Here is a 25,400-nt window from a genome sequence, read left to right as displayed (position 1 = left end):
CCTCCCAAGTACTAGGCTTAAGTCTGCACCACAACGGATGGCTTCATTTCCTGTATTTTTAAGAAAGTATTACCATCCATGAAATAATACATTCTGACTAACTTTATTGCTTAGTTTTCTTTTGCAATTCAAGATAGTAATTATTACTTTTCTTAAAGTACAATATAGCCTTCAATAGGCAGAGATAAGTATTTTTACATAGGAAACAGTGAGGATAGGTATTCAAGGTACAGCCAATTTAAAACGTAAGGCAACTATTAACTCAAAAATATTTTATTGGCTTCATCAATATTATAGAAATCAAGCCAGGCGTGGTGGTGCATGCTTGTAATCCCAGCATTTGGGAGGGTGAGACCAGAGGATCACAGTTTGCAGACAGCATCAGCTACTTACTGAGGCCCTTTGCAACTCAGTGAGACCCTATTTCAAAAAAAAAAAAAAAAAAAAAGAATAAGCCAGGCGTGGTGGCGCACACTTGTAATCCCAGCGCTTGGGAGGCTGAGACAGGAGGATCCAGATTTGCGGCCAGCCTCAGCTACTTAGTGAGGCTCTCAGCAACTTAGTGCGTTCCTGTTTCCAAATAAAGTATAAAATAGGTCTTGGAGTATAGCCCAGAGGTAGAAAAGGCCCTGGGCTCCACCCCAGTAATACCCAAAAAAATAAAAAAAATTAAAAATGGGGCTAGGGGGTATAGCTCGGAGGTAGAATGCCCCTGGGTTCCATCCCCAGTACTGCTTACAAAAATTATAAAAATTGTTTAAGATACATTTATTTTATTTTTTGCAGTACTGGGGATGGAACCCAGGGGCATTCTACCTCCAAGCTACACCCCCAGCCCTATTTTTTATTCTTTATTTTGAAACAGGCTCTCATTGATTTGCAAAGGACCTCACTAAATAGCTGAGGTTGGCCATGAATCACGATCCATTTGTCTCAGCCTCACAAATGCTGGGATTATAAGTGTGTGCCACTATGCCTGGCTAAGAAAAGTTATTTATTTATTTATTTATTTATCATTTATTTATTTATTTTTGTGTGTGTGGTACTGGGGGTGGAACCCAGGGGCTTTCTAACTCTGGGCTACATTCCCAGACCTATTTTATACTTTTTTTTTTTGGGGGGGGGTAGGGTTTGGAGATGGAACCCAGGGGCATTTGATCTCCGAGCTAAGCCCCCTGCCCTATTTTTTAAATTCTTTATTTTGAAACCAGGTCTCATTGAGTTGCAGAGGGCCTCACTAAGTAGCTGAGGCTGTCCGTGAACTGCAATCCTCCAGTCTCAGCCTCCTGAATGCTGGGATTACAAGTGTGCGCCATCATGCCCAACTTATACTTTATTTGGAAACAGGGTCTCATTAAGTTGCTGAGAGCCTCACTAAGTAGCTGAGGCTGGCTTTGATCCTGTGCGGTCCTCCTGTCTCAGCCTCCCAAGCGCGGGGATTACAAGCTTGTGCCATCATGCCTGGCTATGAAAAGCTATTTAAAGAACTATTTTATGCCTTCACCACAGCATTTAAAAGCTGTACTACCAGGCTCTACTTATAAAAAAGAAAAAGCATTTGTAATGGCTGACACACCTGTCAACACTGCTTAGCTAACTGATGCCATCTGAATATAGAAGAGTATGATCCTAAGTATCAAAAACTGACTTATGCTTCTCATAGAGTAACAGTTTCATAAAACTGCACTCTAGCTCATCCCCAAACTCAAGCAGAAATAATTCTCTCAATTCAAAAACACCATTTTTTCAAAATGACAAACATCAAATACCATCTTAGAATAAATCATAGTATCTTATTTGCTTAATATTTCTTCCTTTTTAATTTTTTTTTTTCGGGTCTGGGGATGGAACCCAGGGGCATCTGACCTCTGAGCTACACCCCTTGCCCTATTTTTTATTCTTTATTTTGAAAGAGGGTTTGGCTGAGTTGCAAAGGGCCTCACTAAGTAGCTGAGGCTGGCTGTTAACTGCAAACCTCTGGTCTCATACTACTACTACTACTTCTTCCTCTTCCTCCTCTTCCTCCTCCTCCTCCTCCTCCTCCTTCTCCTTCTCCTCCTTCTCCTTCTCCTTCTTCTTTTTTTTTTTTTGCGGATTTGAGAATGAAACCCAGGGGCATTTGTACTCCAAGCTACACCCCAAGCTACACCCCCTGCCCTATTTTTTATTCTTTATTTTGAAACAGGGTCTCACTGAGTTGCAAAGGGCCTCACTAAGTAGCTGAGGCTGTCTGCGAACCGCAATCCTCCGGTCTTAGCCTCCCGAATGCTGGGATTACAAGCGTGCGCCACCATGCCTGGCTAAAATTTACTTCTTTTTGACTACATAGGTAGTACAAAAAACCGAAGTAGAAAGGGGGGAGAAACCAGAGTTCCATCACCTAATGTACTTAAAATTTCAAGTTCTTCCTTTTATACTGTGTGTGTTTATGTGTTACTGGGTATAGAAGCCAGGGAGCATTGTACCTCTGAGCTATACTCCCAGCTCTATTTTTAATTCTTTCTTTTTTTTACTTTATTTTTTATTTTTTTTTGTGGAACTGGGGGTGAAAACCAGGGGCATTCTACCTCTGAGCTATACTTCCAGCCTTATTTTTTATTTTTTATTTTGAAACAGGGTCTCACTGTTTTGCAAAGGCCCTAAGTAGCTGAGGCTGTCTGCAAACCCAGATTTTATTGTCTCAGCCTCCCAAATGCTGGGATTACAAGCATGCACCACCAAGCCTGGCTCCCTTTTAGACTTTTTTTTTTTTTTTTTTTTTTTGGTGGTACTGGAGATGGAGCTCAGGGGCAATCTACCTCTGAGCTATACCCCTAGTCTTATTTTTTATTCTTTATTTTGAAACAGGGTCTCACTAAGTTGCAGAGGGCCTAAGTAGCTGAGGCTGGCCACGAACCCAGATCTTCCTGCCTCGGCCTCCCGAATATTGGGATTAAAAGTGTGTGCCACTACATCTGGCCCGGCTTGTCATAAAACTTATATCAAGGGTATAGAAATGATACTGCAAATCCAGGTGTGTTGACACATGTAATCCCAGTACTTCAGAGGCCGAGACAGGAGGATCATAGGTTTGAAGTCAGCCTCAGCAACTTATTGAGAACCTATTCCCAAATAAAAAATAAAATAGGACTGAGGGTACAACCCGGAGGTAGAAGGCTCCTTGGTTCCATCCCTAGTATTACCAAAAACAAGGAAACAAACAATATTGCAAAGACCTTAAAGTCTACAAAAATTAGAATTCAAAGGAAAAGAAGAACTCAGAAAGTTCCAGATGTCAGGCCAGGCATGGTGGCGCACGCTTGTAATCCCAGTGCTTGGGAGACTGAGACAGGACAATCGCACAGGTTCGCAGCCAACCTCAGCTACTTAGTGAGGCTCTCAGCAACATAGTGAGACCCTGTTTCCAAATAAAGTATAAAATAGGTCTGAGAGTTTAGCCCGGAGGTAGAAAAGCCCCTGGGTTCCATCCCCAGCAGCCCACCCCCCCACAAAAAGTCCCCAATACTGAAAAAAAAAATTTTTTTTTGATGAATAAATATATAGGTGCCAGGTGTGATGGCACACACCTATAACTCCAGTATTTGGGAGGCTGAGACAAGAGGATGAAAGGTTTGCTGCCAGCCTCAGTTACTTAATGAGGCCCTCCACAACTTAGTGAGACCCTGTTTCAAAAATAAAGAATAGCCAGGTGTGGTGGCCCATGCTTGTAATCCCCGTGCTTGGGAGGCTGAGACAGGAGGATCACACAGGTTTAAAGCCAGCCTCGGCTGCTTAGTGAGGCTCTCAGCAACTTAGTGACACCCTGTTTCCAAATAAAATATAAAATAGGCCTGAGAGTATAGCCCAGAGGTAGAAAAGCCCCTGGGTTCCACCCCCAGTACCACCAAAAAAAAAAAAAAAAAAAAATCCAGATGTTAGTTGATCTTATCTTAGACTACAAGCTGTTATGCAGAGGAAAGGAAAAATTCAGTAGAACATATTCAAGAGAAGCAAAGCTTAGAAACTTATTCCGAGTGGATCCACCTAGACCACTTCTACCAGTCCTTCCACACAACTCTCAAAAATAAATATGAATTTATTTTCACTCCTCTCATCTTGTCATTTTATCTTTTACAAATACAACTCAAGGATAAACAAATGTGCTAATGTGAATATTCAGTTTTCTATTTTATAGCTCTATCTATGTATATATCTCAGGTATGAACTTTTTAAATTGTTTTTTGTTATTACAGTACTAGAGATGAAACGCAGGGGCATTTTACCTCTGAAATAAGGGCATCCCTTATTTTGAAACAGGGTCTCACTGAGTTGCAAATGGCCTCACTAAGTAGCTGAGGCTGTCCGTGAACTGCGATCCTCCTGTCTCAGCCTCCCAAATGCTGGGATTATAAGTGTTCGCCAACATGCCTGGCTCAGGCATGAATTTTTATTTTTTTTATTTTGAAGTACTGGGGATGGAATCCAGGGGCATTCTACCTCTGAGCTACACCCCCAGCCCGCCAGCCCTCCCTCCCTATCTATTGTACTAGGGGTGGAGCCCAGGGACTTTTCTACCTCCCAGACCTATTTTATACTTTATTTGGATATAGGGTCTCACTAAGTTTCTGAGATCCTTACTAAGCAGCCGAGGCTGGCTTTGAACCTGTGCGATCCTCCTGTCTCAGCCTCCCAAGCCCTGGGATTACAGGCATGCGCCACCAACCATACATACCCAGCTCCCCGGCCCTATTTTTTATTCTTTATTTTGAAAGGTCTCACTAGTTTCAAAGGACCTCACTAAGTATCTGAGGCTGGCTGAGAACCTGGATCCTCCTGTCTCAGCCTCCCAAGTACTGGGATTACAAGTGTGCATTACTACACCTGGATTCCCAGCTGTATTTTGAACTCAAGGGCTTTCTACCTTGGAGCTATACACCTCAGCACTATTTTATTGTTCTGTTTTTTTTTTATTTTTAATTTTGATACAGGGTCTCACTAGATTGCTAAGGATCACACTAAACTGAGGTTGGCTTGAAACTTATAATGCTGTCTCCACTTCTTTATTTATGTATTTATTTACTTTTTGTGGTAATGGGATTGGATTCAAGGGCATTCTACCACTGAGCTACATACCCAGCCCTATTTTATCTTTATTTTGAAACAGGGTCTCAGTAGATTGATGAGAGTCTCACTACTTGCTGAGACTGTCCTTGAACCTGCAATCCTGTCTCAGCCTCTCAAGTACTGAGATTGCAAACCTGTGCCACTACACCTGGCTCTACTTTTAATTTAATTTAATTTTAAAAGTTTAATTCAATAATTGAACCCAAGGGCATTCTACTTCTGAGCCACACCCCTAGCCCAATTTATTTTTATTTTAAAACAGAGTCTCACCAGGTTGATAAGAGTCTCACTACTTGTAGAGGCTGTCCTCAAACCTGTAATCCAAGGATCTCATTCTCAAATACTGGGATTACAGGCATGTGTCACCACACCCGGTTATTATTATTATTTTTTTTTTTTGAAACAGGGTCTCGCACAGTTGCTGAGGCCCTTGCTAAATTGCCTAGGCTAGCCTAGAACCTGAGGTCCTCCTGTCCCAGCCTCTGAAGTACTGGGATTAAAGGCATGCTGTACCATCCTGCCTAGCTAAATAGTCTACTTTAAAAAAATAAAATATGGGCCACCTTCCTTTTATTCCTCTAATGTGGTAGAAATAGTTTCATTATTTCTAATAATAATGCCATCACTTCTAATTTTATGTCTCTCTCTCTATAATATATATGTATTTTATATTTCTATTTCTGGGTGGTGCTGGGGATAGAACCCCAGAGCTTTGTGTACACTGAGCTACCAACCTGAGCTACCATCCTGACACTGCTAATAATTTTAATGACAAATTAAACTAATATATAAAACTGAACTAATATATGAAACATTTTAATCCGACAATCCCCAAACAGGTTAAGAAACTGATACAGAGTACACAGTAAAGATGAATAGTGACACAAACCATAAGCAAGCTGTTAACTTAGCATGCCTAAACATTATCATACTTTATAAAGGACACAGATATGTACCAATGTCAAGAAATGCTTCACCAAGCAATAGAAAAAATTCAAATTCATAGATGATCATGACACAAGGGAAATGTTCCAATAACTAGTAACCAGTGATACTTTTATTTTTTTGTGGTACTGGGGATTGAAGCCAGTAGCATTCTACCTCTGAGGTACACCAACAGCCTTACTTTTATTTTTGAGACAGTGTCTCACTAGGTTGCAGAGGGCCTAAGTTGCTGAGGCTGGCCTTGAACCTATGAACTTCCTGTCTCAGCCTCCCAAGTGAGATTACAGGTGTGTGCCACCACACTTGACTTTATTTTTAATTTGGAAATAGAGTCTTGTTAAGTTGCTGAGGCTGGCTTCAAACCTGCAATTCTTCTGTTTCAGCCTTCCAAGTACAGCGTTTACAGATCTGTTCTTTAAAATATGAACCAAATGGCAAAAATTTTTAAAGTTATACACAGGAGCAACTTACTTAGCGGGAATATACACACAAAATCTTATATAATTTTAAATTTGACTATGTATACAAATTCAAAGAACAGCCTTGCAGAGATGTGTGTGTGCGCATGCACACAGGAGCAGGGTGTGGATGTGTGTCTATGTGTGTTTGAGATACATAGTGGGGGTTGAATCTAATGGCATTCTAGTTCTGAGCTATACCCCTAGCCCCATTTTACTTTTTATTTTGAAAAAGGGTCCACTAAATTGTTGAGGGCCTCACTAAATTGCTGAGGCTAGCCTGAAATCTGTGATCCTCCTGTCTCAGTTGCCCAAATACTGAGATTATAGGAGTGTGCCACTATGATCAGGTATAAAGAATATATTAAGCACCTATCCTTTTTATAAGGCAATCTTATGAAGAAGAAATTAATCTTGGCCTTATGACAGTAAAATCCTTTACTCATTTTTAATTTTTTTTGCAGTACTAGGGATTGAACCCAGAGGCATTCTACCTCCAAGCTATACCTTCAGTCCTATTTTTTATTCTTTATTTTGAAACAGGGTCTCACTAAGTTATGGAGGGCCTCACTAAGTAGCCAAGGCTGGCCGAGAACCTGTGATCCTCCTGTTTCAGCCTCCCAAGAAAAATTTCTGCGCTTAGGAGGCGGAGACAGGAGGATCGCGCAGGTTTGAAGCTAGCCTCGCTGGCTTAAGAGACCCTGTTTCCAAATAAAAATATAAAATAGGTCTGGGAGTGTAGCCCGGAGGTAGAAGGGTTTCCAGGAATCCCAGTACCACCATGAATGAATGAATGAATCAATGAATGAATGAGGGTTGCTGCCAGGCGTGGTGGCACACCCTTGTAATTCCAGCATTTGGGAGGCTGAGACTGAAGGATCATGGTTCCTGGCCAGCCTTAGCTACTTAGTGAGGTCCTTTGCAAATCAGTAAGATCCAGTTTCAAAATAAAGAATAAAAAATGGGACTGAGAGTATAGCTCGGAGGTAGAATGCCCCTGGTTCTATCTCAAGTACCTCAAAAAGTGGGGGGACTGCTGCCAGGTGTGGTGGTGCATACTTGTAATACAAGTATTTTGGTAGTACATGCTTAGGAGGCTGAGACAGGAGAATCATGGGTTCAAGGATAGCCTCAACAAGTAATGAGATTCTTAACAACCCAGTGAGTCCCAGTTTCAAAAATAAAAATAAAAATAAAGCTGGGCATGGTGTTGCACGCTTGTAATCCCAATATTTGGGAGGCTAAGACAGGAAGACTAAAGGTTCATGGTTAGCCTTGGCTACTTGCTAAGGCCCTCAGCAACTTAGACTTGTTTCAAAATAAAGGATAAAAAATAGCGCTGGGAGTATAGCTTGGTGGTAGAATGCCTCTGGATTCAATCCCCAGTACCACAATAAATAAATAAACAAATAAATAATAAAAAGAGGGCTAGGGGTACAGCTCAGAGGTAGAATGCCCCTGGGCTCAATCCCCAGTACTCCCCACCACCACCACACTGTATATAAAAAAAGGGTTGGCATATAGCTCAGAGGTAGAGTGTCCCTGAGTTTAATCCCCAGTAGCAAAATATAGTAAAAAATACAATGGGTATGATGATTGCCTGTCATACCTTTACATCTCTAAATACTCTGGATGAATTACACACGGGGTTGCCAAAGTACAATGTTGCTACGACACTCAGGAAGTAACATGAATAAATAATTTACATGGCTTGTGCAAATAATAAAATCGAATGAAAAGTATCCTAAAACCAAAATAGGCACCAAAAGAAGTCACAGCAAAATAGTAATTGCAAAATAAACAACTTTAGATTAAATTACAGGTCATGAAAAGTGAGAGGATTACACACAGAAACCTGGCTGGGAGAGAGATTGAGAGTATTAAGAAAAATGACTCAGTGGAAGAGACAAATGAAAACGAGCACCTGAAGAAGGGATGAATTACATCCATAGCAAGCTTCAGTGTTTGCATTCACAAGTCAGAAACACAAATACTTAATATACTAAAAATCCTGGGTAATTCAAACCAACCATCAAGCTCATTCCTATACAACCAATTTACCACTTTCAGATTTTCAAAGTATTTAAAAATTAAGATGGATTCAAAAGGTGTTTCTTTACAGGAGTGTGATTTACAACACTGGAAATGAAAGCATTCCCAAAGACTAAAGTCATCTGACCACATGTTAATCATCCTCCAAAGATATTTAAACTCAAGTCTAGTTACTCATAAATTATCCTAAAAAACACAAACCTATCCAGATTTAAGGAGTGAGACCATAATTACTAAAGAACAAAGTTAAATGTAAGATAGCTGTGTGTGATTTAAAACTGCTTGGATATATTGAAGTCAATTAAACTAAAAACAGAAACTATTCTATTAGTACGTTCTACTTGAAATATGTAGTGTCAGTAAATAAGCTCAAGAATGACTTAATTTTTTTTCTGGTAAAGGGGAAAAAAACTAGTGTCAAAGATTAGCCAATTAAAACTGCTTAAATTCATGATCAGGTTGTAATACTTTCTGTTTTAGCATGATGGGCTAAAGTCACAGAAAATATAACCAAAATGTAAAAAAAAATTTAATAACATAATACTTAAAAAGATACTTAAAGCCAGGTAATTGGGTAATATCTTTTTTTTTTTTTTTTTTTGGCGCGGTACTGGAGATGGAATTCTACCTTTGAGCAACACCCCCAGTCCTATTTTTTATTCTTTTTTTGTGGTACTGAGGATGGAACCCAGGGACTTTTTCTACCTCTTGGCTATATTCCCAGACTTATTTTATAGTTTTTTTTTTTTTTTTGTGTGTGTGTGTGGGTCTGGGGATGGAACCCAGGGGCATTTGACCTCCGAGCCACACCCCCTGCCCTATTTTATATTCTTTATTTTGAAACTGGTCTCACTGAGTTACAAAAGGCCTCACAAAGTAGCTGAGGCTGTCCAAAAACCGTGATCCTCCTGTCTCTGCCTCCCACTCACGGCAGGTTCCTATCCAAAGCAGGTACTTCAATGAAGTATTCTATTTATTTATTGTTTTTTTGGTGGTACTAGGTGTGGAGCCCAGGGTTACACTCCCAGACCTATTTTATTCTTTATTTGGAAACAGGGTCTCACTAAGTTGCTGAGAGCCTCACTAAGTAGCTGAGGCTGGCTTCGAACCTGTGCCACCCTCCTGTCTCAGTCTCCCAAGCGCTGGGATTACAAGCGTGCACCACCATGCCCAGCAATGAAGTATTCTAAATTAAAAAATCAAGGTGTGGCCGGGCATGGTGGTGCACGCTTGTAATCCCCGCGCTTGGGAGGCAGAGAAAGGAGGGTCGCGCAGGTTCGAAGCCAGCCGCGCGCGCTGGTTTAGGAGACCCTGTTTCCAAAATGAAAATGTAAAAAATAGGTCTGGGAGTGTAGCCCGGAGGTAGAAGGGCTTCCAGGAACCCCAGTACCACCAAAAAAAAAAAAAAAAAAAAAAAAAAAAAAAAAAAAAAAAAAAAAAAATCAAGGTGTGTGTGCGTGAGGGTGATGGTAAGAAAGAAAGAAAGAAAAAGAGTGCGGCTCCAGACAGGTTACTATAGGTAGTAATTCTACTTCAATGATGAAAATTTTTACAAATACACTAAAGCAATGTGCTCATTTGAGACTATCATGTATGTACCAATATTTGTCTGCTAATTTAATTCTTTGCAAATACTTAATGGAGATTTTTGCTTAAATAAAAACAACAGCACAGCCGGGTGTGGTGGTACACGCTTGTAATCCCAGCATTTGAGAGGCTGAGACTGGAGGATCGCAGTTCGCAGGCAGCCTCAGCTACTTAGTGAGACCCTCTGCAACTCAGTGAGATCCTGTTTTAAAATAAAGAATAAAAAGTAGGGCTGAGGCTGTAGCTCAGAGGTAGAATGCCCCTGGGTTCCATCCCCAGTACCCCCCCCCAAAAAAAAACCGACAACACTTTTAGAATCTTCCATATTAAGTTCTAAATCTAATACCAAGCACAGAAGTTCTAATTTCTAAAAACAAAGACTCAAGCCGGGCGTGGTGGCACACATTTGTAATCCCAGCATTTGGGAGGCTGAGATCAGAGGATTGCGGTTCAGAGACAGCCTCAGCTACTTAGTGAGACCCGTTTTCAAAATAAAGAATAAAAAAAAAAAAATAGGGCAGGGGTGTAGTTTGGAGGTTGAATGCCTCTGGGTTCCATCCCCAGACCCACAAAAAAACCAAAACAAAACAAAAAACAAAGACTCAAGACTTAGTGTTACGTAGAAAGATACTCTCCTGGACTGTTGTATAGTGAAAAATCCTTCAATATCTTTTAATTAATTAATCAATCAATCATTTTTCTGCTTATTCAACATTAAAATATGTCTAGCATGGCAAACCAATAGTGACCAAACACTAAAAGCTAAAACCTGAGAGGAAACAGGGAAAGGAGCTCTATTTTTATCTATCACCCCAAAACTTTTCATTCATTTATTTACTTATTTAATTTTTTCCCCAGGAACTGGGGGATGAACCCAGGGGCATTCTACCTCTGAGCTATACCCTCAGCCCTATTTTTTATTCTTTATATTTTTATTCTTTATATTTTGAAACAAGGTCTCATTAAGTTGTAGAGGGGCTCACTAAGTAGCTGAGGCTGGATATGATCCTGTGATCCTCTTATCTCAGTCTCTCAAGAAACAGAGAATTTTTCCCCCAATGTATTCTTCTTTTTTTTTTTTTTGCCATGCCTTAATCCTAAGGCTATAAATTGGTGGCCTGTAAATATGGTTTGTTCTGATTATTAGCACTTTTTTATTTTTTATTTCTTTTCAGTACTGGGGATGGAACCCAGAGGCATTCTACCCGAGCTATACATCCAGTCCTATTTTTTATTCTTTATTTTGAAACAGGGTCTCACTAAGTTGTGAAGGGCCTCACTAAGCAGCTGAGGCTGGCTCTGAACCTGCGATTGTCCTGTCTCGGCCTCCCAAGTACTGAATTACAAGCATGTGCCACCACACCCGGCTCTCATAAAAATCTGATTCTAATCTTTTATAGAATCAAAAAACCTAGGAATGCTGGGCTTGTACAACAAAAAAGTATAGCTGAAAATGTGGTTGCTTTCTTCAGGCAGGGCCTGTCCTAGTGCCGCCTCTCCATGTTTCTCACACACAGCCACCTCTGTTCTATATTATCTGTCCAGATCCTCTGGGGAATGAGTTTGGCCCCTACCCACCTACCTTTCTTATCTGTATCTTTTTATAAACTTGAAGAAACTTCAGTATCAAACCTCTAAAATTCCACTGTACTTCTATCAAATAAATGTCTCAAGTGCTAGTGGAGACAAGGAATGAGTTCTTTGAAAAGTACATTGGTTTCCTTACTTTTTTTTTTTTTTTTTTTTTTGCTGTACTGGGATTGAACCCAGGGGCTGAGCTATACTGCCAGCCTATTTTTTATTCTTTATTTTGAAACAGGGCCTCACTAAGTTGTAGAGGGCCTCTACAAGTTGCTGAGGCTGGCCATGAACCTATGATCCTTCTGTTTCAGCCTCCCAAGTACTAGGATTATAAGCATGTGCCACCACGTCCGGCCCTACTTATCTTTTTCATTCTTTTTATTTTTGACTATCAAATGTCAGTGATGTATGCCAATACTACTATTGAATTACTTCTAGTTTATAAATAGATATGACAAAATATTCTGGTGTGTGTGTGTGTGCGCGCGCGTGCGCGCTACGTGGGTGGAACCCAGGGGCTTTTCTACCTCTGGGCTACACTCCCAGCCCTATTTTATAATTTATTTGGAAATAGAGTCTCACTAAGTTGCTGAGAGCCTCACTAAGTAGCTGAGGCTGGCTTTGAACCTGTGCCATACTCCTGTCTCAGCCTCCCAAGTGTGGGGATTACAAGTGTGTGCCACCACGCCCGGCTTCTGATTTCCTTTTAGGATCATTATACAGAGTGATTTACTATGAGCAAGCACATTAATTTAGGGCACATCTTAACAGATCGCATTTAGAAGCTGATTAAACCAACTTGGAGGAAAAAAACTGCCACCAAAATTTAGGCAATGAATCAATCTGCTATCATGAGCAAACTGAGAGCTTCTAGAAAAGCAGTGTGGTGGCGCATGCTTGTAATCTCAATACTTGGGAGCCCAAGACAGGAGGATCACAGATTCTCAGACAGTCTCAGCTACTTAGTGAGACCTTGTTTCAAAAATAAAGAATATAAAATCGGGATGGGGGTGTAGCTTGGAGGTAGAATGTACCTGAGTTCCATCCCCAGTACCGGAAGAAAAAAAAAAAAAAGAGCTTCTAGAATAGATAATAAAATAGATAGTTTGTGATCAACAATTACTGGGAGCCAAGAAGGGCCACCAAGATAAGACATAAAAAAAACCTCACTTCCTAGTTAGAAAGAATTACATCAGTAGGTCAGAGGAATGTGGTAAAAAATTATACAATGATTTCACAAAAACCCTTCCTGAAATCTCTTGGTAAAACAAGATAAAATGTATGCTGGATAATAATGTATTTTTAACTGATGGAAAAATCTTTCCCCTAAAAATTGTGGACCCATCATTGGCAGAGTTCTCTATGGGGTACTATAGGATTTGCCCTCTTTACTTTTCTCTTTCTCTCTGTCCAACCTCTGTGTACTCAACATTATTTTTAATCAGTAACTTGAAAGATAAGACATATCTACTGAATTAGCAAATAACAAAATACTGAGAGATATATAAAATGGGACAAATGGTAGAAATAATGTTTGAAATGACCGAGCTAGAACAGATGGATCAAAAAGAAGAATATGACACTTAATAGAGATACATATGTATCTGCATTTAGACTCAAAGAGTCAGCTAAAACTGTCAAATATATGATTCGAGAAGGGAATGGAGAAGTGCCTTAATAGGACTTCATATGAAATAAAGTTCTGATTTCAATGAACCCCAAGATAATATACATCAACCATAGGAGAGACTGCTGGAAAATTTATTCAGGCACTAGATAGGTGCTGTCCTAAGTGTGGAACATGACTGCCCACCATTCGGGACTAGCTGGACCATAGCGGAACAGTTATCCACTCTCAATGGTACCTCGTAAGAGGCACTCTAAAAACTTAGGAGAGGTTTTCAGATGAGGGCAACCAGGAACGATGAGGCCACTAAACCATCTGATTTAAGAAAAGGCTGAAAGAAATGGGGATGTTCTACCTGGAGAAGAGAAAATTAGGGAAGACATGATGGCCGTCTTCATATGTCTGAAGGATTGCTATGTTGAAGAGGGAGTAGAATAGTCGTGTGTTGTTCTAAAGAACAGAACTAAAACTAAAGGAGAGAAAGTTATAGGGAAGACATTTAGTTTAAAAAATAAAAGCAAAAGTAAAAACCCTCTCCAAAGAAGAAAGCCAGCAGCAAATAAACAGTACTCTTTCAGGAGAGCGTACAGGAAGGCATTCTAACAGGAGGCTAGGCCAGATGAATTCTGGGATCTCTTCCAGTGCTAAGATTCCCAACATGGGAGCTCCTGAATATTGTTCGGTTTGAACTAGCCTTGCTTGTTCTCAGTCAGTAATCATGAGGGAATGTCCTTACTCCGTTCTAAGGCGCCACTCCAAAGACAAAGGAAGAACCTTGCCACCAAATGCGTGTGGAAATCCCTTCAAAGCAGTTCCCTGACATGGCTGCATTGTTATTCCAGAGCTGTTAGTACTCAAAACACTGAGACTCTTAGAATACCTTCAAAATCAGCTTCTGACTCAAGAAACAATCTCTATGTTTCATAGACACAACTACCACATTGCTGGTGGAAACCAACCATGACCATCTGATATAACTGGGTCTAGTTGTTAGCAGGCATGTAATGGTGGACCAAATAACTATCCTAAATCTGTTATTTATCTCAATCATCCATCTTAGCTCCCAATGATATTTAAGTGATTTTGAAGGCCTAATTCATCCTTAGTTACATATAAATTTAACATCAGATGCAAATCAATACTACACAGGCTTCTTCAATGCTCATAATATAATGCTGGTTTGAACAAAGGCAGCATGATCTGAATAAGATTATAACTTTCCAAGTTCATTGCTTCGAGAGAATGCACACATCCTTTTGTTCTTTCTTTTTAAAAAGGGTATCACTTTATAGAAACATGTCATGTTTGGGCTCAATAAGACCACCTAAAAAAACAGTACTACTGTTCTAAAGGACAGAACTACTTTTCTAAAGGACAGTACTACTGCTTTTTTTTTTCTTTTCCATATTCCTTTGAGTTCTTAATGTTTGGTTATTATCCTCATTTCTAAAAACTATGTTCTTTCAAAAAAACTGAAGTATTTTTTAAAAAGTTAAATTTTAATTATAAATGCTTTCAAGAATAAAGACTTTTTTCAAATCCAAAGCATTTTTTTGTTTATTTGTTTTTGTTTTTTGGCGGTACTGGGGATTGAACCCAAGAGCATTCTACATCGGAGCTAAACCCCAGCCCTGTTTTTTAAATTTTTAAATTTTATTTTATTTTTTGCAGTACTGGGGATGAAACCCAGGGGCATTCTAAATTCAAGCACACTAGCCTTATTTTTTAGTCTTTCTATTTTTGAAACAGGGTCTCACTGAGTTGTGAAGGGCCTCACTAAGTAGCTGAGGCTGTCCACAAACTGTGATCCTCTGATCTCCACCTCCCAAACGCTTGAATTACAAGTGTGCACCACCAAGTCCGGCTCTATTCTTTATTTTGAAACAGGGGCTCACTAAGTTGCAGAGAGCCTCACTAAGTGGCTGAGGCTGGCCCTGAACTTGCGATCTTCCCGTCGCAGTCTCCTAAGTACTGGGATCCAAAGCACTTTTCACATTAATATAGTTTTAATAAGATATATTATTTGAATGGAAGTTGAGTAGAGCATAACACCTTTTATTTGTGATGAATCTGTCTTTTCCTTACTACAAAAGTCTTAATGTATATCTATAATTTATAGCCAAAATATGTTATCTCCCTAAACATAACTAAAAAAGCCCAAATCTTATAGTCTTTGAAATATACCTAATAACTTAAAAACATTATTAAGGATGCTTCCAAAACTAAACATTGTCATCACAATGAGAATTTTAGTGGAAGTTAGTTGGGCAACAGTTGGCTTATTGTGTTTGTAGAGAGTATCTGTATAAAAAATAGTTATCCACTTCTTTTGTATTCTAACAGAATGCCTGGTACCCAGTAAATAAAGTTAAGAACCTGTTAAGAACTGCAGTGAAGATTTTGTTCTTTACAGATTGCAGCAAGTCTGAGTTGAGGAAGTTCTGACAGATGCAAAATGTACACCTGTTGCAGGTGCACATACAGCGTAACCGGGCATGGCTGCGAAAACACACAGAAGGACAGGGTTGAGTTCTTACTTACAAATATGGCACAAGTTGGGGTGCCAACTTAAAAAAAAGATTTAGACATAAGCAACACTCTTTGTAGGAAGAAAAAGGATAGTGTGGGCCATGCTAAAGTTGTGCAGAATTCCACATTCACCAAAAACAGAATAAGTAGTAATAGTTTCCTCCTCCCTCCCTATAGGAAATCTCGGGAAATTTGGCTAAAACTTTTGCTTTTTTTGGAGGGGGGATGGAATTATTATTATAGGAGTTTTAGTGGAATAAGTATGCACAGCAATAGATGGCACCCTCATCTAAATTAATAAAACTAAAAATTGAGTAAGCCATAGCACCCACCAAAAGGACAAGGTTTGCTAGCATTTAAGTAAGCATTCCCTCCTCCTCCTCCCTCAGCACACACTCATGTCTGAAAACCAGGAAGGAGAAGAGTGGCAAATATACAAGAGTCAAAAGATGAGTCTATTCAACTCTGAGGTGATATGAACATCATCTTTAATTCATCAAGCACCCTGGCTCCCAAAGGAAATCAAAGTGCTTCATAAATTTCCACACCAACAAAATATAGGGTTGATTTCATCTGCTACCAAAACACAGTAGCTAAGTATGATCGTATGAAACTCTGGGTAGGGATGTTAAAATCAACAATGGTTCCAATTAAAATTAGATATGAAATTTCAGGAGGCTTTCTGACTCCTTTCTGGTTGAGTGGAGTTGCACTCGTTGGAGCAGGCACAAGGGGCAACCCAATTCACCTAGGCCCTGTCTACCAGAGCAGGGGGTCTCCAATGACTGTTCAGTGGCCAGAGCCACTCAGACATACAAAGCCAGCACACCACCCATGAAGAGGCACTGGAGCAGAGCCCACTCAGAAGAGCACCATCTGATGAGTCAATGCCATCACTTCCTATTACACCTGGTCAATTTTAGAGGCTTCTCAGTCAAAGGACTGGCCCAATCTGACTCGGCTTAGCTTGTGAGAGCTGGTGAGACCACAGCACACCGTAGCATGGTTGTGGAGATTAGCAGCATCCCAATAATGCCTAATTCCCAACATGAAGAAAAACAAGAATTAATTTTGAGAATTAATGCTCAAGACATTCCTTTTTAAAGCCTGACTTATAATGAGGAACAAATCACTGCTACTAAGTCACTGTCAGCTGTCATACTGGAATCTGTTACTTTATAAATTGAACCCGACTCTTCAACATACACAAGGCTCCACCCACCAAAAAGGAGAGATGCAAAGTATGCTTAGCAACAGTGAGATGCTTCATGAGAAGTCGTTTGGGGTTAACTATATAAACAAATGTCCAAGTATGTACATTTATCATATATACACACACACAAGAATTAGAGTAAACTTTTAAAGATGGGGATCTAAAAGCACAGTTGCAGTTAACTATAAGATTTTTAAAAGTACAATTACATAGTAAAGAAGACACCAGAATATACAGTTAGACAGTAAGACTGACCAAGCAGTGCGTTTCTAGATAATTACTAAATGTTAATTACAGCGAGAAAGGAGATTTGTTCATCCTATAAGAATATGTCAACAAAATCCCACAGAAGTCATAAAGAAAAAGTAACTTACAAAGCAGTTTTTAGAAAGACCCAGATTTTTCTCAAATTCTCTATTCTATCAGTGTTGCCCATGTCTCGGGAGAGTCTGTGTCTGTAATGATCCTCTCTGTAGATAACATACACGAGAGTTTTAAAGCAAAGGTAAAACATGAATAAGGTTTTGCTTATCTTATATTAATAGGAACGACTTTTCTTCCAATACAAAATGAAGGTTTGTTGCATTTTTAAGTATTTATTAATGGAATACCAGTAAAATTAACTCTTTATTTTAAAAAATCTGTAAAAATCAACACCTTTCTGGTAAACCTCAGTCCTTGTTTATAGCAATGCTTGACTATTACTCTATTTTTATTTTTTTTTAGGGTACTGAGGGTGGAACCCAGGGGCATTCTACCTCCGAGCCACACTCCCAGCTCTATTTTTTATTCTTTATTTTGAAACAGGGTCTCACTGAGTTGCAAAGGGCCTCACTATGTAGCTGAGGCTGGCTGTAAACACTGATCCTCCTGTCTCAGCCTCCCTAATGCTGGGATTACAAGCGTGCACCACCACGCCTGGCTATTACTCTATTTTATACTGTAGTTTTCATAAGAAAAATAATTTAGAGACTAACGTAACAAAAAATAGAATAAGCTATAAAGTCCTGAGAAACGCACTGCCTGAAAATCTATTTTGTTACAAAAAAAAATTACACAAACACTATTTCAGGAGAATGCCATTAGAAATCATGCAATTGTAAGGCAGTTAGTGAACTATGAAGATAATCACAGTTATGTGTTTGTACCTATATGTATGGATATATAATAAATGTACATGAGATTTGTGGCTCATAACAATTAATGCAAAACATTTACACAGTGGAAATTCCAACTGCAACTACTTTTTATAGCACTTTTAAAATATACTGTATCCTGAGCTCAAAGACAAAACAGTAAGTTTAACATAAATAGACAAAATATGTATATATATTTTTTGTGTGGTACTAAGGATTGAACCCAGTGAGACAGGGTCTCACTAAGTTACCATGCCCTGTCATCAACCTGCTATCCTCTTGTCTCAGACTCCCAAGTACTGGGATTATAGACATGTGCCACCACACCCGATAGGCAACATGTTTTAGAATCCTTCTCATACCCCAGGTCGATTAATCAACAGATAAATATAAATTTTGTGTATGGAAATGCCTTACAAGTACAAGAGGCAGCATGAGGTCAACATCATTTTACTGCAGTAAGACTATTTCTTTACACTGGGTGGGAGAAAGGCTGTACTGTCCTGTTAAGAGGGTTACAGCCTCCTAAAAAATAGCCAATGTCAGAAGCCCCGTTTACATTATTTTGTTATGGCACCCAAACCAAACTCACATTTGCTCAAATTTGTACCTTCTCATTGTCTCTTTCTGTTGCTAAACAATTTCTATGTGACAAGGATCCCCCGTTATGGTGAGTAATGTCATGCAATGTTATGAACCATGCAACATGAACATGAAGATGGAGCAAGTACTTACGGGTACATGGCCATTGTTGTCAATTTAACAAAGATATCCTTACTGGGTGCATCGGCGGTATTGCAAGTGAAGGCCTGAGGTGGAGGCATTTTGTGTTTCCTGCAGAAATCAGTAGGTGAAATACTATATTCTTGTTTAACTTCATGGAGGTCTGATTTTGCAGCTACAATTAAACAGGGTATTCTGCTGTCCATAAAGTGTTGCTATGGGGAAAAAAAAATTGAAATCAAAATCTGATGCTTAGTTTAGACCTTTTTTTTTTTTTGCAGTACTAGGGATGAAACCCAACCCAGGGGCATTCTACCTCCAAGCTACACCCCCAGCCCTAGTTTTTTTATTCTTTATTTTGAAAGAGTCTCACTGAGTTGCAAAGGGCCTCACTAAGTAGCTGAGGCTGTCCATGAACCACGATCCTCCCATCTCAGCCTCCCAAATGCTGTGATTACAAGCGTGCGCCACCACGCCCGGTTAGTTTAGACTTACTATTAAATGTGAACTAAAGATTTTCTCTGGATAGGCAAAGCAACAACAGCGTCAAAGAAAGAGAATGAACCAAGAGGCAAAGTTTGGTAGTGGTCTATGTCAGTCTGAAATGACAGGACTGACAGGGAGAGACCTCTCCCAAATTATTTAGATTCATTTTAATTTAAAATACATGTACTTTCTAAATTTAAAAGACACAACAAACATTCTGAAGTAAAACAAAAATCACTTAACTTCTATACTAAAAAAGACTATTTCATTCAGCGAGCAATGCATTTATGTACATGTTTCAGTTATGCTGGGCCTAACTATTTAACAATGTAATATTCTATCCTGTTTTTCAGACTCAAAACTTTTGTTTTTTAATGGCTGCTTAATATTCTTCTAGTTTATTTTATCTTAACTTGAAAAACCACCTTCCCCGTGTTAGACATCTGGGTTATTTCCGGATTTTCGACATTAAAAACAGTAAGTGCATTTGTACATTTCAGCTCTTTCCTCCTAGTGAATTGGTGATGATCTCAAAGTGACTGATATGCTTTCTAAGCCTCTAGTTCATCCTCTTGCTCTGGCTTTTACTCTTGGGGTAATTAGCAAAATATAATCCATATACATTCCTAACAGCCAAGAGGACCTATGATAATGTAAAAGTTCTTAACCAGAAATGCAGATCAGTAACACGTGAAAAAAAAAGTTTAAATACATATATATGTCTTGGGCTCTACCACTGCAAAACGAAACTAGAATATTTAGTGACAGGGCAAGGATGTATGTATTTTTTTAAAACTCCACAAATGGCTTTGTTGCATTTTTCTAGTTAGGAAACATCATACTGAAATTCTACTAAAATCCCATATAAAGTTATACTCGTCACAGTCTGTAAGAGCAACAAACCTTAAAAATTCTGGCACAGTATTCAAAGGATTTGGGATTCGTGACATCATATACCAGGCACACAACATCACAAATGATCTCAGCCTCCGTCAGAAATTCAGATTCTGAGATATCATGCAACTTGTGAAAAAGAAAAAAAGAAAAGAAAAAACATAAGTATCATAGCATAGATAGATAGATAAGACAGTTTTTGTGTGTGTGTGTTTGTGTGTGTGTGTGTGTGGTACTAGGGTTGGAACCCAGGGGCATTATCTCCGAGCTACATCCCCAGCCCTATTTTTTTTTTTTTAATTCTTTATTTTGAAACAAAGTCTCACTGAGTTGCAAAGGGCATTACTAAGTAGTAGCTGAGGCTGTCCTCCAACCACGATCCTCTTGTCTCAGCCTCTCAAATGCTGGAATTACAAGAGTGTGCCACCACGCCCGACTCCTAAGTATCATAATATTGACGTATAAAGCCATAATGTATTACAATTTACTCAATTGGACTTCCTAATAAAAAGGCACTAGTTAAGCACAAATTTTCAGACCATTTTACTTAGAGATAAATAAGTATGTGCTAATTTTGAGAATTAAAATCAGCATAGGCCAGCCATTGTGACACAGGCCTATAATCCAGCTACTTTGGAGGCAGAGGCAGAAGGATCACAAGTTAAAGGCCAGTCCAGGCAACTTCTCATGACCCTGTGTAAAAAAGAAAACATTTTTAGCCGGGCATGGCGGCACATGCTTGTTATCCTAGTACTTAGGAGGCTAAGACAGGAGGATAGCAGCTTCAAGGGCAACCTCAGCAAGTAGTGAGACTCTCATCAACTTAGCCAGACCCTATTTCAAGATAAAAATTTAAAAAATTGGGCTGGGGGTGTAGCTTGAAGGCAGAATGCCCCTAGGCTAAATAGTATCATACACACACAAACTAAATAAATAAGTAAAAATTTTTAAAGGTCTGGGGGATATAGCTCAGTGGTAGAGCATTTCCCTAGCATATGTTAGGCTTAGTAGTACAAAAAAAAAAAAAAAAAAAAGGGTGACTCACCATACTCCAAATAAAACAATTCTAACATGCACAGTCACAGACATAAAAGATATGACTTGCAAAAATAGTTTAAGAATAAGAAAATAGGAAGACTGGGTCAACAGTTTACTGACTCTCCAGCACATAATCTATATATTTAGAACTATAGTATATATGATATCTATATATGTAGAACTATAATCATAGGAGATAAACAAGATCTAACAAGAAACTGGCAAACCTTTATCAAAATAATAATGTGTGTGTAATATTCAATGCAATCATCTGCTAAAATAAACTATTTCTAAAAGGAAATGGAAATAGAATTAATTTTTCTAGTACTCATTATTTGTTAGGGGGTTCTCATTTAGGCCCAAAGACAATAAGCCATTTGCTTAAGGTCACACAATTAATCAATGGTGGACCAAGGCTGAAACTGAAATGACTGAATCCAATAATGACATATAACCTTTTATTTATTTATTTATTTATTTATTTATTTATTTATTTATTTATTTATTGTGGCGCTGGGGATTAAACCCAGGGGCATCCTATCTCTGAACTATACCTCCAGCCCTATTTTATTTATTTATTTATTTATTTTTTGTGGGGCTGGTGATTGAACCCAAGGGCATTCTACCTCCAAGCTACACCCCCAGCCTGATTTTTTATTCCTTATTTGGAAAGAGGGTCTCATTAAGTTGTGGAGGGCCTCACTAAGTAGCCGAAGCTGGCTGTGAACCAGTGATCCTCCTGTCTCAGCCTCTCAAGTACTGGATTACAAGCATGTGCCACCATGCCTCTCAAGTTCTAGGATTATAGGTTTGCCCCACCACTCCCAGTTCGCTTTACTTTCCTTCTTTTAATTTTTTAAAAATTTTGCAGTACCAGGGATTTGAATCCAGGGGCATTCTATCTCCAAGTTATACTCCCAACCCTATTTTTTATGCTTATATTTTTAAAACAGAGTCTCACTAAGTTGTAGAGAGCCTCACTAAGTAGCTGAGGCTGGCCGCAAACCTGGGATCCTCCTGCCTCAGCCTCCAGGTACTAGGATTACAAGTGTGTGCTACCATGCCCAGCTTTGTTTTACTTTCTTATTGTGGTATGACTAGCATACAATTTTATGTATAAATAGATTAGTTTTTACTTATAACTATGCTCATGTAATCATCACACAGATAGAAATTAATATTACAATGAATAAACAAACCAGGCAGAAAAAAAATCACATATAAATTCAATGGAGATATAGCTATTAAGGCAAAGCCATTTTGTTTCAGTTATGGGCCTCACAAGTTCTTGAGGCTGGCCATGATCTGGCAATCCTCCTTTTTCAGCCTCCCAAGTACTGAGATTAGCCTTTTTTTTTTTTTGGTACTGGGGATGGAACCCAGGGGCTTTCTACCTCCCAGCTCCACTCCCAGACCTATTTTGTATTTTATTTGGAAACAGGGTCTCACTGAGTTGCTGAAGCTAGCTTCAAACCTGTGTGATCTTCCTGTTTCAGACTCCCAAGTACTGGGATTACAAGCATGCGCCACCACACCTGGCCAGTCTCAGTCATTTTTAAATGTACCTCATAATTAAAATCTTTATGTAACAGAATATCTTACCAACAAGTATTTCTCTTGTCCATATACATAAACAGTGTTAATCGCATAGTAGGATTTATGATCATCACGAATTTTCTTCTGCCTCTGAAAATAGAATAAAAACTCTCAATATTTACAGTAAGAAATTACAGTAACTAGTTTTCATCAACACACAGACACACAGCTGTGTGTATGTTTGAGTGTGTTATAAATAAAGAGCATTCTCCTCTATATTACATATAATTTATCAGTAAAAAGAATATTGATTTTATGTTTTTTAGTTCTTAGGGTCTAAGAGAAAAGATGTATTTGTTTTGCATAAAGTAAAAGCAGGAGCTTAAGAAAAGTAAACTATTATTACTGAAAATAGATTACAGAGCCACCTACTGGCAATTCTTATTACACCATAATTTGATCTGACATAAGACTCATATGGAAATATGTCAGACTTCTTACTTAAAGAAGTATTTGTCAGAACTAGGTATCAGTTTTAATCTGAAAGATTTACTATGCATTTATTTCCTGCTAAGAACTGTCTGAGGTGCTTACAAATGTGCAATTATCGAATCCCATCTAAACACTGGTTTTAAAAAAAGAACAAATCAGAACCAGGTGCAGTAGTGCAAATCTGTTATCCTAGCTACCCCAAAGACTGAGGCAAGAGAATTGAAAGGAAAGCTGAGACAGGAGGAATGCGGGGTTTACTGCCAGCCTCAGCAACTTAGCAAGGCCCTCGCAACTTTGGAAGACCACTATAAAATAAAAAATAAAACAAGCTGGACATGGTGGTGCATGCTTGTAATCACAGCATTCGGGAGGCTGAGACAGGAGGATCCAGGTTCATAGTCAGCTACTTAGTGAGGCCCTTTGCAACTCAGTGAGACCCTGTTTCAAAATAAAGAATAAAAAATAGGGCTGGGGGTATAGCTCGGAGGTAGAATGTCCCTGGGTTCCATCTCCAGTGCTGCAATAAACAAACAAACAAACAAACAAACAAACAAACAATGAGGTTGAGGTATAGCTTAGAGGTAGAATGCTCCTGGGTTCAGTCTCCAGTACCACCAAGAAAAAAAAAAAAGAAGAAGAAAAAAGAAGAGATTGTAAATTCAAGAGGCCCCGTCTCAAATAAAAGAGAGGGGGAGGTGGGCAAGTTGGATGTGGTAGCACATGCCTGTAATTCCAGTATCTGTGAGGCTGAGACAGTTAGATCACAGGTTTCAAACCAACCTCAGCAACTATGTGAGACTGAGCCTCTCAGCAATCTAGCAAGAGATGAGGCTAGACAACTTAGCAAGGTCCTGTTTCAAACAATAAAAAGAGCTGAGGGTGTGTCTTGGAGGAAAAACACCCCTGGGTTCAGTCTCCAGTACCACACACACAAAAAAGGGTTGTGAGTGTACATCAGAGGTAGAGTGCCCCTGAGCCCAACTTCCAGAACAGAAAAAAAAAAAAAAAAAAAAAAAGGGCAAGTGATAGCTCTCCCAGTGAAATAACATAAAAATAATTCAACATCAACCGTGGTGGCTCAAGCTTATAATCCCAGCATTTGGGAGATTGAGACAGGAGGATTGTGGTTCGCGGACAGCCTCAGCTACTTAGTGAGGCCCTTTGCAACTCAGTGAGACCCTGTTTCAAAATAAAGAATAAAAATTAGGGCTGGGGGTGTAGCTCATTAGTAGAATGCCCCTGGGTTTCATCCCCAGTACCGAAAAGAAAAGAAAAAACCAGGATTATTGTTATATTTTAGATTATACTTTATTAATATATTTAGGTCAATGAGTTCTAGTAACCATCTAAAAAGGTGAATGGGTATAAAAACTACATAAACTCACGACTATAACAATTTATTGATATGTATCTATCACTCTGAATATCATTATGACATATAATTACAATGCACCAATAAAAATAACTTATTGGATATATTTCTAGATTCTGAGAATGCTCACCATTAAGTTTCTTCCAAGAAGAGCCTGAAGAACTCCACTTTTTCCACAGTTTTTCATTCCAATTACATTACATCTGAATACATTTCTTTGAGTCTGTTTTTTCTGCAGGTCTATCTTTTTGTCTCTTGTTACTTAAAAAAAAAAGGAAAAGAAAAAAACACTAAATATGTACCATTTGGACTCACTAAAATTTCATTCCACTTCTGCAAATTGAGGCATGGCAATTTGTAATTTTCATGCCATATGTAATTTAGAGATAGACATACTCCATAATAGTCAAGCTGTATTTGAAAAAAAGTACTGAATATAATGCAGAAGGGTGCTAATTAGTGGGAAAAAATGTATTTCTGAAAGTTCACTGTAAAGTGAATCTCTAGTAATACAATATTTATGTTGTCATAAAATAGTATGTTTTTACTATGAAAATATTCTAAAACTGAATAAAAATTTCGACTAATATACCTACCATTATATCATACCTTATTTTTGCTGTGGTGA

At 38.8% G+C, this 25,400-nt stretch overlaps 1 protein-coding gene across 6 annotated transcripts in view; it reads right to left on the bottom strand.

Annotated features, from left to right (window-relative positions):
• RHOT1 (ras homolog family member T1) overlaps positions 1–25,400 on the bottom strand; it is a gene marked incomplete at both ends in the record, with an annotated part of 78,016 nt that overhangs the window by 2,957 nt on the left and 49,659 nt on the right. For 2 of the 6 annotated variants that reach the window (XM_080713601.1, XM_080713603.1), the window contains 6 exons: positions 15,730–15,852; positions 17,470–17,565; positions 18,967–19,169; positions 20,344–20,463; positions 22,975–23,058; positions 24,903–25,033. In XM_080713601.1, the coding sequence (XP_080569727.1) occupies positions 15,730–15,852; positions 17,470–17,565; positions 18,967–19,169; positions 20,344–20,463; positions 22,975–23,058; positions 24,903–25,033 (757 nt within the window). The remainder of the gene's footprint in view (positions 1–15,729; positions 15,853–17,469; positions 17,566–18,966; positions 19,170–20,343; positions 20,464–22,974; positions 23,059–24,902; positions 25,034–25,400) is intronic. The other 4 variants (XM_080713602.1, XM_080713604.1, XM_080713605.1 and 1 more) reach the window with 3 other exon arrangements.

The sequence above is a fragment of the Muscardinus avellanarius genome, assembly GCF_963383645.1.
Source record: "Muscardinus avellanarius genome assembly, chromosome: 16".
NCBI classification, from domain to species: domain Eukaryota; kingdom Metazoa; phylum Chordata; class Mammalia; order Rodentia; family Gliridae; genus Muscardinus; species Muscardinus avellanarius.
Note: the sequence above shows the minus strand (reverse complement) of the source record. Positions and strands in the feature narration are given on the sequence as shown.